At 38.6% G+C, this 14,128-nt stretch overlaps 1 protein-coding gene across 2 annotated transcripts in view; it reads right to left on the bottom strand.

Moving 5' to 3' along the window:
• KPNA3 (karyopherin subunit alpha 3) overlaps window positions 1–14,128 on the bottom strand; it is a 49,108-nt gene that overhangs the window by 26,829 nt on the left and 8,151 nt on the right. For both annotated transcript variants that reach the window (XM_030272910.4, XM_072929230.1), the window contains exon 2: window positions 935–979. In XM_030272910.4, the coding sequence (XP_030128770.1) occupies window positions 935–979 (45 nt within the window). The remainder of the gene's footprint in view (window positions 1–934; window positions 980–14,128) is intronic.

Here is a 14,128-nt window from a genome sequence, read left to right on the forward strand (position 1 = left end):
AACTGAAAAAAAAAATCTGCATTTATTCAACGATGCAAACAAAAGAAAGAACTACATTTGCTTTGTGGTAATCTAAGAAGTGTACAAAGCATACACAGACTGTGTGCCTGTCAACAACATACTTAGTATAAAGAGGAATACTGTATCAGGAACCGATTTTCACTATTCCATTTAAAACTCAGCTGCAGCCTGCATCCTTTCAGATTTCCACACTTCCAGAAAAATAGAATTTGGATCTGAGAAGCAGCGACAAGTCAAATCTAGGAAAGAGAATGTTCAAGAAAAGGTTGAAGAACTGAAGCTGTCTCAACAGGATAAAGGTAAAGGAGCCAGTATAAAGTCCTCAAATACACTGAAGGTTACCAAAAGCAAACAGATGTTTACCCTTTCTCCTTGAGGTGCCGAGAAACGCAGTTGGAAGAGTTATGAAAGATGAGGGTGTTACGAATGCTCTAATTAGGCAGAGCAGTAAACTAGATCAGCTCTTGTACTCATGATCTTCCCAGCCATGCCCAATACAGCTAAAATCTGACACCCAAACTAACTCCCTTTACAGCTCGGAAGCAATACTTTTCAGAAAACAAGATAAATGAACAACCTCACTTTCTAAATGCTAAAACTCTCCCTTTTCTCATTCAGAGATTTTAAACATTTGAACAGCTGAGAGCTCCACTGTAATAACTGGTACAGAAACCAAATATGGATTATTTCCAAGTGATACACTGGAGTAAAGCAGTACTGTTCTGTTGTACTGAGCCTCACAAATTGGAGAAAGAAGAGAAATAAATTACAATCCACAGTTATTATTTAACAAATTTACACCATTTCTATGTACATTTGAGGCTATAGAGCAAAGCTTATGGAAAAAATATTTACTTAAGACACCAGAGCACTTTCAGCAAATAACACAGTTGATAAACAAAAGCAGACTCACCTTCCGCAATTCAATTGTAACTTCATTTCTGTGTCTTCTCATAGTCTGTTAAAAAAAAAAAAAATTGTTTGTCAAGAAAATAGTATTCTGTTTTGTAATTAGCTGTTTCTAGGTAAAAAAAAGTGCATTCAATCTATTCATCAAAAGACATGGAAAACTGTGCATAATTTATAACTCAATCTTTTCTAGGAGGATGCACGTGTTTTTTGCGATGTTGTTTTGGTTGGATTTTTTTTAGTTGGTTGGTTTGTTCTCTTTTTTTATTTATCATACACCTTACAGATAGCTTTGTCATAAACCACAAGAAGTATCCCAAAGGTACAAAATATCAACTTCCCCATGGAGTTTCACTAGAATGATTCTCCAGGTGTTTTCACTGAAATGACTCTCCAGAGTCATATGTATAGACCATAGGCAGCAGTAAATCAAGGTTAGACAATCTCACATTCCCATATAATGACATTCACAACCTAAACACATAACCTTTAACAGTTCCCTGGTCAAAATCAATCATGACTGACAGAAGATGACTGAGCTCAATGCAACAAGACCAATTAGACTTGCAGAAAAAGGAAACAAAGTACTACAGTGGTACAGAGTCTCCTTAGGATCTACAGTCTAAACACTACAAAGGAAAACTGTCCCATAAGCATCTCAGCTCCTTAAAGATACTGGACACTCAGAACACATTCCTGACAATACTGCTGCACCTCTCAGATAAGAGAGACCAGACGACCGAGAAAGAATTTTAGCCTACTGAAGGCAATCTCCCTAGGTTCATTCAACTATCAGCGGAAAAGACGTACCATCAGAATGCAATTCAAAGGAGAAGAGGACTGAATGACTGCTGGCAGTCCAGTAAGATCACCCACACTAACTAAAATTAGCCTTTTAAAATACTTTCTATGTCCTATCCTTGCTACTGACCTTCACTGCCACTATCACGTTCCTTTTGAGTTAGGACAAATAACTCCCTGAGCAAGAAAGTTACCGGTGAAGACCAGCAGTATACAGTAAACACCAGCACTCCCCATCAGCCATCTGAGAAAACAATAAACATGCTAAAGATGAAACATAAGTAGAAAATATGAGCAGATTTCACACCATGAATATATACAGGACAACTACAATAGCTTCACTGTTCTCAGACAGTTTGCACAGAAGCGCCATGGGCAGGGCTGCCACTCACTAGACCAGGTTGCTCAGAGCCCCATCCAGCCTGGCCTTGAGCACTGCCAGGGATGGGGCATCAGCAACTTCTCTGGACAACCTGTGCCTGTGCCTCACCACTCCCTCAGTAAAGAATTGCTTCCTGAAATCTAATCTAAACCTACTCTCTTTTCAGTTTAAAAACATTGTCCCTTGTCCTCCCACTATCTGCCCATATGAACACCCTCTCTCCCTCCTTTTTTAAGCTCGCTTAAGGTACTCAAAGACTGCAATGAGATCTCCCTGAAGCTGTCTCATCTCCATGATGAAATTCATTAAATTCTCCAAGAAATTCATTACCTTGGGTTCACTTGAGAGTTAGGAAGGTTTGTCTTCCTGCCCACTGCTTGATTAACCAGCTCACTCATGTAAACACGGACAACATTATCCCTTCACATCTACAGGGTTGAACTGTACTACTTTAAACAAACTAAGTCCTCATTACTGTAAGAGGACACCAGTACTACAGTATCCACCAGCACTGCATGTTATATCCCCCTCTCATCATTTTGATAAATCATTTGATACTTGTGACCATCTGAGCCTGCTCCAACAGCTCTGTATGATAGGGACTGGATAGCTGGGGAATGGGAGGGCATTGGATAGGTTCATTTGAACAAATGAAGAACCCAAGAAGTCATCATATGCAACTAGCAAGACCAGTCACTCAAATTTCTTGTTCTATTAGAACTTTATATTTGAATAATCTTAATAACTGTGTTAAATTTAAGGACACCATACAGCCTGAAGTTTTTCAACACTTCTTCCTTCAACATGACAACTGCCTTCCAGTACTAAAGTGGGATACAAGAGAGCTGGAAAGGGACTTTTTACCAGAGTATGGAGTGATAGGACAAGGGGGAATGGCTTTCAGCTGAAAGAGGGCAGGTTTCGACTAGGTATTAGGAGGAATTCTTTACTGTGAGTTGGTAAGGCTCTGGCACCAGGCTTCCCAAAAAAGTTGCGCATGTTCCAACCCTGGAATTGTTCGAGACCAAGTTAGATGAGGCTTTGAACAACCTGGTCTTGTGGAAGATATCCTTGCCCATGGCGGGAGGGCTGGAACTGGATGTCCAAGGCTCCTTTCCACTCACATCATTCTATGATTCTGTAATTCTGTATTTCAGTAAAAAAATGTAACTAAACAATGCTGTAAAGTCTCCTTTTCTTGATCATGCTGTGTTCAAAACTCTTTACTGAACTTTTCACTAGCAACACCATCCCACCTTACCCTAAATCTTGTCTTTTATTCCTACTTATCTTAAATTTTGAGGTGTACCCTATCATAATCAGTCAACTTGAGTGTCCGTTAGAATTTTCCTCTCCAAAATCCAATACTGTATGCACTAAATTTGAAGTCTTAGATCTGCTCCCCAATGACAATTTACTCATTCATCTATGCAAGAATACTCTAGAACACTTATACTGAACAGAAAAATCAGACTAAATCTGATGTTCTTTAGAGGATAATGGTAACTCTTATCACCTACCACTCTTCTGGAAGCAGGGCAGATTTAAGAAACACTATATGCTGTGTTCAACAGTTCAGCAGCTTGATACTCCTGGTTTAGAAAAAATCCAAATACAGAGAAGTCCCAGGCAAAACATTGCTACTCATTTCATCAACTTACTCTAAAACCTTCTCTAACAATACTTTGACCAAAGATAGTTACTCAGAGTCAGCCATTCATAAAGTCGCTACTGGGAAGACTCCAAGCTTTTTTCTAAGGGCAAATCATTTGCTCAGATTTTCCACTAGGGTTTTATGTTTGTTTCATACTTCCATTACTTCAGCCTGTCTGATCCTACCCTATTACAAATCTGTCTCAATATTTTTTTACTCTTTCTTGTTTTTTCTCAAGCTGGTCTTCAAAATATTTCACTACTCCATTACGGTTTTCACATTTAATGTACAAAAATCTCCCATCTTTTCCTCATTTAGAGAGCTACCACTCTTTGGAAATATTCATAACAGAGGTTAGCACCTCTGCAAACATTTTTGCTGTCTGTACCACAGATTTTGTGAGCTCTAATACTCTTTAGACAATCTCCATATTACCTGGTTTTTATCCTTTTAGCTGTTCTTTTGTATTTAATTTTAAACTTACTAGGAGTGTTTTCTCTTTTAAAGCAGCTCTGGTACATTTTCTTTTTACCATCCTCCTTTAAAAGACAGTATAGGTTGATAACTGGGATATCAGCTTTAACTCTATGGAACCAATGACTGTTACTGAACAGTTTAGTGCCCCCCACTAAACTAAGGGCTCCCAGTCTTACAGAGCCTCCTGCTGGCACAACATCTTCAAAAAAAATCAGTTTTTCAGGATTATCAGGATCACCAAGAATCAGTGATACAATGTTGGGGCTAGAGCCTGCTTCAAGCACATGGGACTGAAATTGCCAAAGAGCCTGCGGTGCATTCTGGCAGTTAAACTTGGTTGCCATGGCTGGATCATGATCAGTGCTCCTTGTTTGAAGCCTGCTGACACTATTTCTAACCCAACACTTCATGTCCCTGACACATGAGATGACTGCTGCATATCAATGTGCTTAATTCATACTTGTCAATTGTGGCAATTACAGTACATGAAAAACACATGAATGCACTTTACATTGGCTTGATCACCTAATTTTATTCATGCTTCTTACTGAGGATTTCTCCAGACTGTTGCCCAGCTTGATCTTCTCCTCTTTACCATTGGAGCTGATACACTAATGACAGATTGCTCTATGGTAAGACTCTGAATGTCCACAATTTAGTCATCCTTGCCTTGAAACACCTAAAACATATTTCAACTTCATCCAATTACAAGAAATGCAGGTATACATATAGCACCATTTTCTGCATACTCTTGCTGGACTTTTAGAAGCTTTATTTTAAAACTTGCAGACCAAAAGGCATAATTTCCAATCTTATGTGGTGGGGTGAGGTGGGGAGAGTGGGACAGGATATGACAGGAAGATTGACAAAGCCCAGATTTTACTCCCCGAAAAACAGACCTAAATTATTCAGATGATTTTTTGTCCTGATTTGCCATTTCTTTGAAGTATTTAAAGCTTGTGTTTCAGATGAACCATTTTGGAAATACAGCAGGTCATCAGCACCTTCCCACAGACTCAGAGAGACAAACATATAATGCAATAGCATTTAAAAGAAGCAGTCTTAAGTACCACTGCTAGTTTCCCTTCAATGAACCATTACCACTGTAAGCAGAATAACACATTTTTACAACACCTGGAAGACCCAGCATGTAGGAAACTGATAGGTATCTACAATGGATTTACACTCCAGTAGAAAAGCTAAACATTTTCCCCAGCTAATACAGGTCAGATAAGACAAACAGAAGAGACAAAATTATTCTGCAACTTAACCTACAATTCATTCCCAGGTTCCAGGCTGGGAGGACATCTGCTGAAGTCTATAGATACCAGATAAAGCCTAGCAAGAGGTTACCAATGGATCTAATACAGGGTTTGACATCCACAGCTTCTGACTATGATCACATCTCAACATAATGTACTCAAACAAGTAACTTCATGGAACACTGAAACAGAACACCTCAACATTAACCCCCAAGCCAAGGCTGAACTGTTTCACTGGATAAACAAAAAGTCTCCAAATCTCAGGGAAAACATAGCACAGGCAAAATCCTACAAATCACAAAATGACGACAGCTGCAGCATCTGAACCATGAGGACACTCCTAAACACAAGGTATTAATGCACTGTGCACTAAGTGCAAACAGTAAAAATTAGTAACTGCCAGTCAGCATTAACAAATAAGAACACAACACTTATCAAGCTGTGCTACAACATTACATCTCAATTGTTATACATGACTCAAGGCAGACTTAAGTTCATAAGGCTTTTGTAACAAGAGATTTCTTTTCCCTGGTTCACCATATGTAAGGAACAATTATTTACCACTATGTTTGACAGGCTGACATGACCACAGTAATGCAACAAGTATTTTAAATCTTGTTACAAGTCAAAAGTAGACATTGAGCAGTATTTATAATTTCAAGTTCCTCAGCATTTTGTTATTTTATAAAATAAAGCATAAAACCCCCCAAAAGATCTGCTAGATGTTGTTGGATAAATTAGTGTTTCACTTCTATCCTAAATTTCTGAATATTCTTTCAAAGTCAGACACAAACAGTTACCTATGAAAAATCACTCCTTATCGCCTTCTACTTGAAGGAAAAATAATTCCTAGTTCCCTCAAATCTGAAATAAATTTCATATGCCAAAGAAGAAAATCACTGGACACATTAGGGTTGCTGTGTTAAGGGCTGGAAGGGCACTTTGTTTCACTGTGATACAAAGCACAAAAAAGCTAAGCTGAAAAAAGACAAGAGATTTAAGACCTTGGGGAAAAAAAAAAGGAAAATAATGCCATCATCCCTGTAAAATTGCCTTTGACACACTCAATGGACAGAAGGAACACAGAATACAGCTGTCCTCATCAGATCAGCATTTCAGATCTCTCAACAAGGGTGACATCTCTCTCAACAAAATGACAAGAAACTCAAAAGTTCAGGTTCAGCCACCTGAGGCAAAGGGAAATGTCTTCCTTATTTTTCAGTTGATACTTCTTTTATGACAGAACACAAAACTGCATCAAACTCTTGATATCAAAAATCAATGACCTCTGAAATTCTGAATTATCAGCATAAGCTATACCACCAACAATTCAAAGAATTACTTCTCAGTGACCAAATATTTGGAAACCTTTCACCAAACCACACATGCCACCCAAGTAACATTTGTGAAACTGCATATGAGGGTGCACAGGATGTATGTGGGCATTATGTGTTAAAGAGCCAATACTACTCCTGTCACACTGCCACTTGGTGCCTTACCACGGAGCCATGCAGACCTTTCTGGAAAAAAGTATTACTTTCAAGTGTTGAATAACATTGAGATTCTATGGTGGTAAGTCTAACAAGCTTTTCGAATCTTTGTTTAATATAAAAAACATTTAACTGCATAATACATTAAACTACATGAAAAGGCGACACATATAGATTCTGTAGTAAAAAAAATAAAAATTCAAGGAACCCCAAAACCAATCAGCTGTACTTGTACATTAGAACAAGATAACATTTTTCAAAATCCTCTGTAGTAAAGTGTTGTACTGGGGAGGGGGGTGGGGGGAGGAACAACACTCCAAACCCTACTACAGTTAAACAAGGCTGCAGGAAAAGAAATCAAGCTAATCCAAAAGGATAATAACCACACCTTAGACAAAGTAGTCAGAATAGTAATCTACTTCATATCTAAAAATCAATCTTAATTGATTATAAACACTTTGAAATTCCTTAAGTATATAACTTTTGGAGTCACAGAATTCTGGACACTTGGCAAGATAACTTCATCGCCAGTTTCAGTGCAAATCAGCAATCCAAAACTATTTAAATGTGTGGGTGATACAACTAGTCAGAAGGTCAGGTCATTACATTTCATTTTGTATGCTGGGATACAGAATCCTTACACAAAATTAAAAATTAAGTTTCATGTACAGGGTGCTTAATAATGTAGACTTGCTGCACAGAAAAAATAATCAAATGCTGCAACAGTAAGTGGTATGAATTTTAATAATTTTAACTACTTTTAGCTATACCAATTGTGTCAGAAAGAAGAATAAAGCATAACCAGCATTTAACAACTAAAAATCTATCCACCATTGTAACAACATAGGGAGCTCAGTGTCGTGAACATCCTGAGCATCCACCTCATTAAGAGGGATACCTTGGCAGTGTCAACTTTTAATCAACACAGTTAGACCACTTCCATTACAACTTGAGCAAGCAAGTACACAAATCAGAAATGAAGAGGCAGGAAACAGATGTTTTTATCCAGGCAGCACATCAATAGTGCCAGCTGCCCCACGACCGGCTAGCTGCCTACTCTCCTGCAGGTCAGCCAGCAATATCAGCCTCGAGCTAGCCCACGGAAGTGGGAATGCCAGCATCATCTTGACAAGACTGATGCATTAAGTTTTAGCTTTCATATTTTTCACATTCTGTACTGCATTAGTACATAACTCCAAACTTCATATTAAGTTATAGCAAGTTCCCATCACAGTTCAGTTAGACAAAACAATCCTTTTCCAGCCTGAGAACCAAGGACACCATTGCAGCTTCAGGCCCAAAAAGCGTAAACAGTGAATTGAGGAGAGCAGTCTGGGAGGATGGGACTTCATAACCCCAAGCTGTAATTGGACAATTAAACCCAATATGTAATTGGATGAAAACTTATGAAAGTGTGAAAATTCTTTTCACACTTTTATAAGTTTTGGTCCAATTACATATTGGACCCATCATCCATCTTGGGTGGAGCCACAGCTGGGCTCTTGCACTGCCCAAGGTGGTATCCTTTGAAGCCCTTTTAATAAATACCTACTTTATTCCTTTAACACTGTCTAGCCTCTCTTCTAAGTAGCCTCTCAAGGCATTAAGACGAACACCACAGCCCAGTGTCAGCTTTGGCTATCCTGTGGATACACAAGTTATGTTTCTTGGAACTTTAGTAAGATGTTCATTTAATTCCTTTGAAAATTCAGCTATTAAATGGAGAGAACAAATTCACTGACCAACTCTAACTTCTCTGAATCTACAAGCAACATTAAGTTATTTATTTCCGCTTTTGTCTCTCAACATTACAGAAACAGGTCTCAGAAAATCTGAAGTTACATGCTTAGAGGAAAGAGCTACCTCGAACACATAGCTGAGTTAGTAAAGCAGCTTGATAAAACATACAGGGAGCCCAGCTAGCTTAGCATTTGCAAGTCAATTCTAGACTACTTCCACCTGTCTAACTGAAAAAAAATCTGGCCCAGTTCCAACAGCCAGACTGAATTTAACAAATGCCTTCTCTCTTGCATACGAGAATACCCTTGAGTACAATTTTTATACTTCACAACATAGGTGCGGGTGCAAGACAGTAAAAGGTGATGTTTGTATAGATGAAGTAAACACTGATCTTTCCTAGAAATTGCTTTACTGGCCTTTTTTCCCTATTCCTTCCCTGACACCGCTTCAAAAGTATGAAATATGGCAATGCACCTGAAAATGCAGAAGCCTCAGGAGCCAGGCTGCTTTGGGGCAGAAAAAAACCTAAACAAAATGCCTGTTTGTATACAATTGATGAGATGATTGTCAGCTGCCTATCTTTGGTTAACATCAGAAGCTAAATATTCCTAATTTGCATAGGCATATAATTAGTACGTGTAAAGCTGAGGCTTAAACTGATGATATTCTACTTGTTCTGATAACAGCTGGCTTCAGATAAAAACAAAGACTAAGAACACTGACAGGAGGTGACATGGCTGTTTTACCTGTTCATACTTTCAAAGTGCATATCCCTTACTCCAAGGATTGCAAGTATCTCACAGTACATGAGGGAAGAATTCTGGGACTTTATCATGATGATCTGAACACAACTACTTAATCACAGCTGGAGGAATTAAAAACAATGATGCTCTGGACAACCCATCCCATCTAGTCCTTTTGGACATACAGAAAGACTTGACATCCATGCCAAAGTAAACCACCAGTTTAGACCAAATTAACCCTTCTAGCTAGGTTTATTCCCTTACTCACAAGCATCATGGATTATTAGCCATCTTCCTTCCCCCAACAAGTGTCTATTCTAGGCAGACTCTTCTTCCCCAAGCCCAATTTTGAGACTTACCTAATTACCAAGTGCTCCTATATAAAACCCGAAATTGTCCTTCTAAGGAAAAAAAAAAAAAAGGTATTTTTTCCCAGTTGTACAAGACTACAAAGTTAGAACAAGTACACTTCCAGCTCTGTTATCACACCTCCACATTAAATTATGCTGACCCAGTTAAAAATTCAGGCAGGGGGCATGGATTCCACAGCCAAAAAGCAAAGCAGCCAAAGCAGCCAAAAAAACTTAAAATGTGTCTGTACCTTGATCTGATACTCCAAGACAGTTTTATTTCATCTGATTACTATTTGACCCAAAAGCTGTTTGCTCCTCTTTTAGGTAAACATTCTATTATTTTGCAGAAGGTATTAAAACTTAGTTGAGATTCCCTGTGTATTGCAGGACCATAATATTTTAAAGCTTCCTTTTGGCTTGTAACATTTAACAGTACTAGGTACATTAAGAGCAGAGTGCAGTATTTATGCTACTGTATCTTATACCATGACTTGTCTGGGACCTATGTTCCTCAGGGTTAATAAAGGCCACTAAAAGAAAACTAGCTCTTGCAGTTGGAGCTGCCACACTTTTTTTTTTTTAACCCCCAATTTGGGGCCCCTGAAATTAAGCCCACCTGCCTTCTGTTAACTAATCTGTGGCAAGATAATTCAAGCATCTGAATCTGGCTAGTCTCAGCAAACTGGATGAATGATAGATCTTCTGTAACTCTTTTAGTCAGTGGTGGGTAGTGACTCACTGAAGTCAGATTCTCAGGTCAATATGGAAAGCCACAAACCTCCAATTATTACCGCTCATGATGCTGACCCACCTGAAAGCCATGTGGAAGCAGACAGAGCTGCCCATCCATATTGTCTGCTTCTACTGCTCCAAAAGCAATTGCTACATTTATTTCTTACCAGCTCTCTTGTAAGGATATTCTTCGAGGTCCTGATATCCTCTCTGCAACTGTTCAACCTCCATACTGACCTACTACCAGCAAAGAAGTGAGCACTCCTGTTTTCATTCCCAAATGCCAATTACCCAGTTTACAAGTATAAACCTATCAAGCAACCCTCAGCAGACTGGAATCGAAGCAGGTTGGCTGCATTCAACACAAATTGCACCGATACTGGAATACAATGGCCAGGTTATTCTATATCACCTGGTTTGATATAAAATAAAAGAGCTGGAATTCTCTATTCAACATCAAAACTCAAAGAAGGAATACAAAATCTAGTCCATTTCCAAATAATACTGTTGTGTGAATCAAGGACAGTATATCCTGTTAGAAGTTTTACAGGACTTCCATTTAGATGTAGATCTTAACACTGTTAATCACAGCTTTACTGACATCAGACCAAAGACCACAATGCACCCATTTGGGCACCACCTGAAGAGAAAATCAAGTTTCCAGGTTAATTCATCAGCATCCCAAGATAAACTCACCACTGGGCAACAGCTGGTCTGCACAAACCAACAGGTAGGCAGCAAGGATCACCAACTAATTCCAAGTACTACTTTAGACTGGTGGTCCTAAATGGATGAGGAATCTCTCCACAGAATGTCACAGAAAGTAGTGGTAATGCAGTCACTTGCCATCTCCATTTTGACACATGGTCTACCTTGAAAAACGTAACTGTGGCGTTTGGTCATTTATGCTGCAGCCCAAAAGAAACTCATGGATACCTGCATCGAGTTTTTCTTCTCCTACTGTATTTTTTGGAAAGAGAAGAACACAATGACTTTCACAAAGATGCCAGCTCTGCCTTATCTGAATACTGTAATACACCAAATAAACACCAAGAAGAGTGGAAACCAAGATAGTCTAATTACAAGTGATTCCTATCCATACTTTTGAAAGCTAGAAAATTAATGTTACCATAGGGTCAGGCATCAGAGACAGGACACTTGACAAAACACCAGTCAGTCATCAGCAAACAACGTGTTTTATTGTTCCAAGCTCTCTTTTATAGGCAATTCAAAACTCCCTGGTCTAGACAGCTCGTTGATCTCATCTTTATGCCCCCCAGATCCTGGACCAGTGATATGCTTGCAGCTTAGAAAGGATGATTGGGTGGAGCCCTTGTATCAACCCAGAGGCTAGTTTATGGAACTGGGCTGGGTTTCTTATTTATAAGTAGATTAACGCCCAGTACAAGCCAGCTTGTACTGCGATATAATGTGGCAACAGATTAAGACTTCTTGACGCATTAAATACGTACAAGCATTTGAGATTTGGTACTTTTATGTTACAGGAATATGCTTTTGCCAGTACACAAACTTCTGAAAAGGTAATTAGTTATTTAGCTTTATTGCATGAGTGTAGGAATGTATCTTTTGTTGATGGAGTAAACAGGTTAAAAGACACCTCATAGGACCTTAAGAGACTTCACCTCAAACTTAAGGATAGCTAACTGGACAAAAGCCAAAAAGTCCCACCTAAGAAATTCACTAGAAAAAGAACAAAAGAAGTAATCGCTTTTATGAAGTGTTTTAGCAAGAGCGAGAACCTCTTACCCTAGCTCAGTTTTTCTCTGTAAAGAGCTTTTTTATTTTGCCTTTTATTAAAACTTTTTGTTTCCAACACTGTCACAAGAACAATCTTCTTTTATGCCACCTGAGGTAGCTGAGCTATCAAGAGTATAATGCTTATCTCTGAGAGCTTGTAAGACCTAACTTAAAGAGAAAAAGCATTATATGAGCAGCACAGTAAATGCTTTAGAGTTTCCTGGAAAGAGAATCTTAACCTGTCCTTGAGGGAGAACAAATGAAATACCTACGCAACTCCTTAGTCTTGCCTAAGACATTACACCCCTTCTATCCTGTTTCTAAGCAAGCATCCCTCCCATCCCTTTTGAGCAAGGAAAGCAGCAGACCTGTCTAGTCAAATGGAAAAACCTGACTGCCTGCACAAAAGACAAGGAAGCCCTTTTTCCCTCCACACTCCAGTAGAAGAGTCTGAAGAAGAGTCTAAAAGACCAACTCGGGTACAGTTTCATTTTTTTACTAATAGATGTTACCAGAAACCAAACCTACCACCTAATGATACATTTCACACACAAAATCTCATACTCACTTGTGTACAGGACATCAAAGCAGCAACGTAAGATTAGGACCTTTCATGGTAACTAGGTGCAAACAACTGACTCAAAGTTTGATCTTCAGATCAACATGAAGATTTAAATACTTTCAAATATAAAAACTTATATGAAATTGTAGATAACCACTTTCAAGAAATTAATTACAAAATTAAGTGTTTGGTCAGAAAGGCTTCACAGATTTCAGGGGCAAACACTGAAAGACCAGAGATTCTTAAGCATGTCAAATATTTATACTAGTTTCCCTTAGAAAGTAAAAAAAATCATACAAGGCTAAATACTAGCCAGGTATCTTCTTGAGCAATCTGTGTTTGAATAAAGACACTCCCTTTTCGGACACTTAAACAGTCTTCAACTGTAATACCAAACTACCTCAGATGATCATTCTATGAATGCATGATATATTTATAAACACCTCCTGGTGAAGTAGGGGAAAAAAGCTTTGTAATTCCATCTATAAAATGGGGAAATAATTGCAATTTGCATACATTCACAGGGTGCCATGAAAAAAAAACAAACAATAAATCAAGTCCCTAGAGAGCTAGGCTATATTCAACTACAGCAGACCTTTTTGGTATGATATTACATGGCTCAAATGAATTCAGATCTTCGTCGCTGTTTTTTGAAAGATATAATCAAAAGGCAAAAAAAAAATTAAACATGTGCTAGCTGCCTAATTAAATCTATGAAGAGATCATTCTGCTCAAGATGCAAGAGAAAACAACAAACCCAGCTGACAACGCAAGAAGAAGATAGAGCACTAGGAATTAGAAAATACAGTCTGGCAACATCCCACAATCTTATGAACCTTGTCAGCTGCCCTTTGGATTTAATAATTTCAGTATCCTGAATACTAGATGCTTCTACCTCACTTTTTAATGTGATATTACATTACTTGAACATTTTGGGTATCATACTGCTCTCCTTGAGGATTCCTTCAGTTCTTAAAATTCCAATTTATACATTCTTCCATTTAAAAAAAAGATGCTGTCACACTGATTGCACATGTCAGTGGTCCTTTAATGCCTCTTCTCGTCTGGAAGGTTGCTCCTCAGTGGTGTTTGATCAGTGCTATGAACACTACAGATGCTTAGTGCACACCTGGCAAACAGTGGTTAACAGGATCCTGATGAATTGCAGCAGGGCTCTCTCCTGATGTGGAAAGCCTTCTGTATCTGGCTGAAAGTCAAATTTTTATTGCAGAGAAATCACTACC

Source organism: Taeniopygia guttata, chromosome 1 (genome assembly GCF_048771995.1).
Source record: "Taeniopygia guttata chromosome 1, bTaeGut7.mat, whole genome shotgun sequence".
Lineage (NCBI taxonomy): Eukaryota > Metazoa > Chordata > Aves > Passeriformes > Estrildidae > Taeniopygia > Taeniopygia guttata.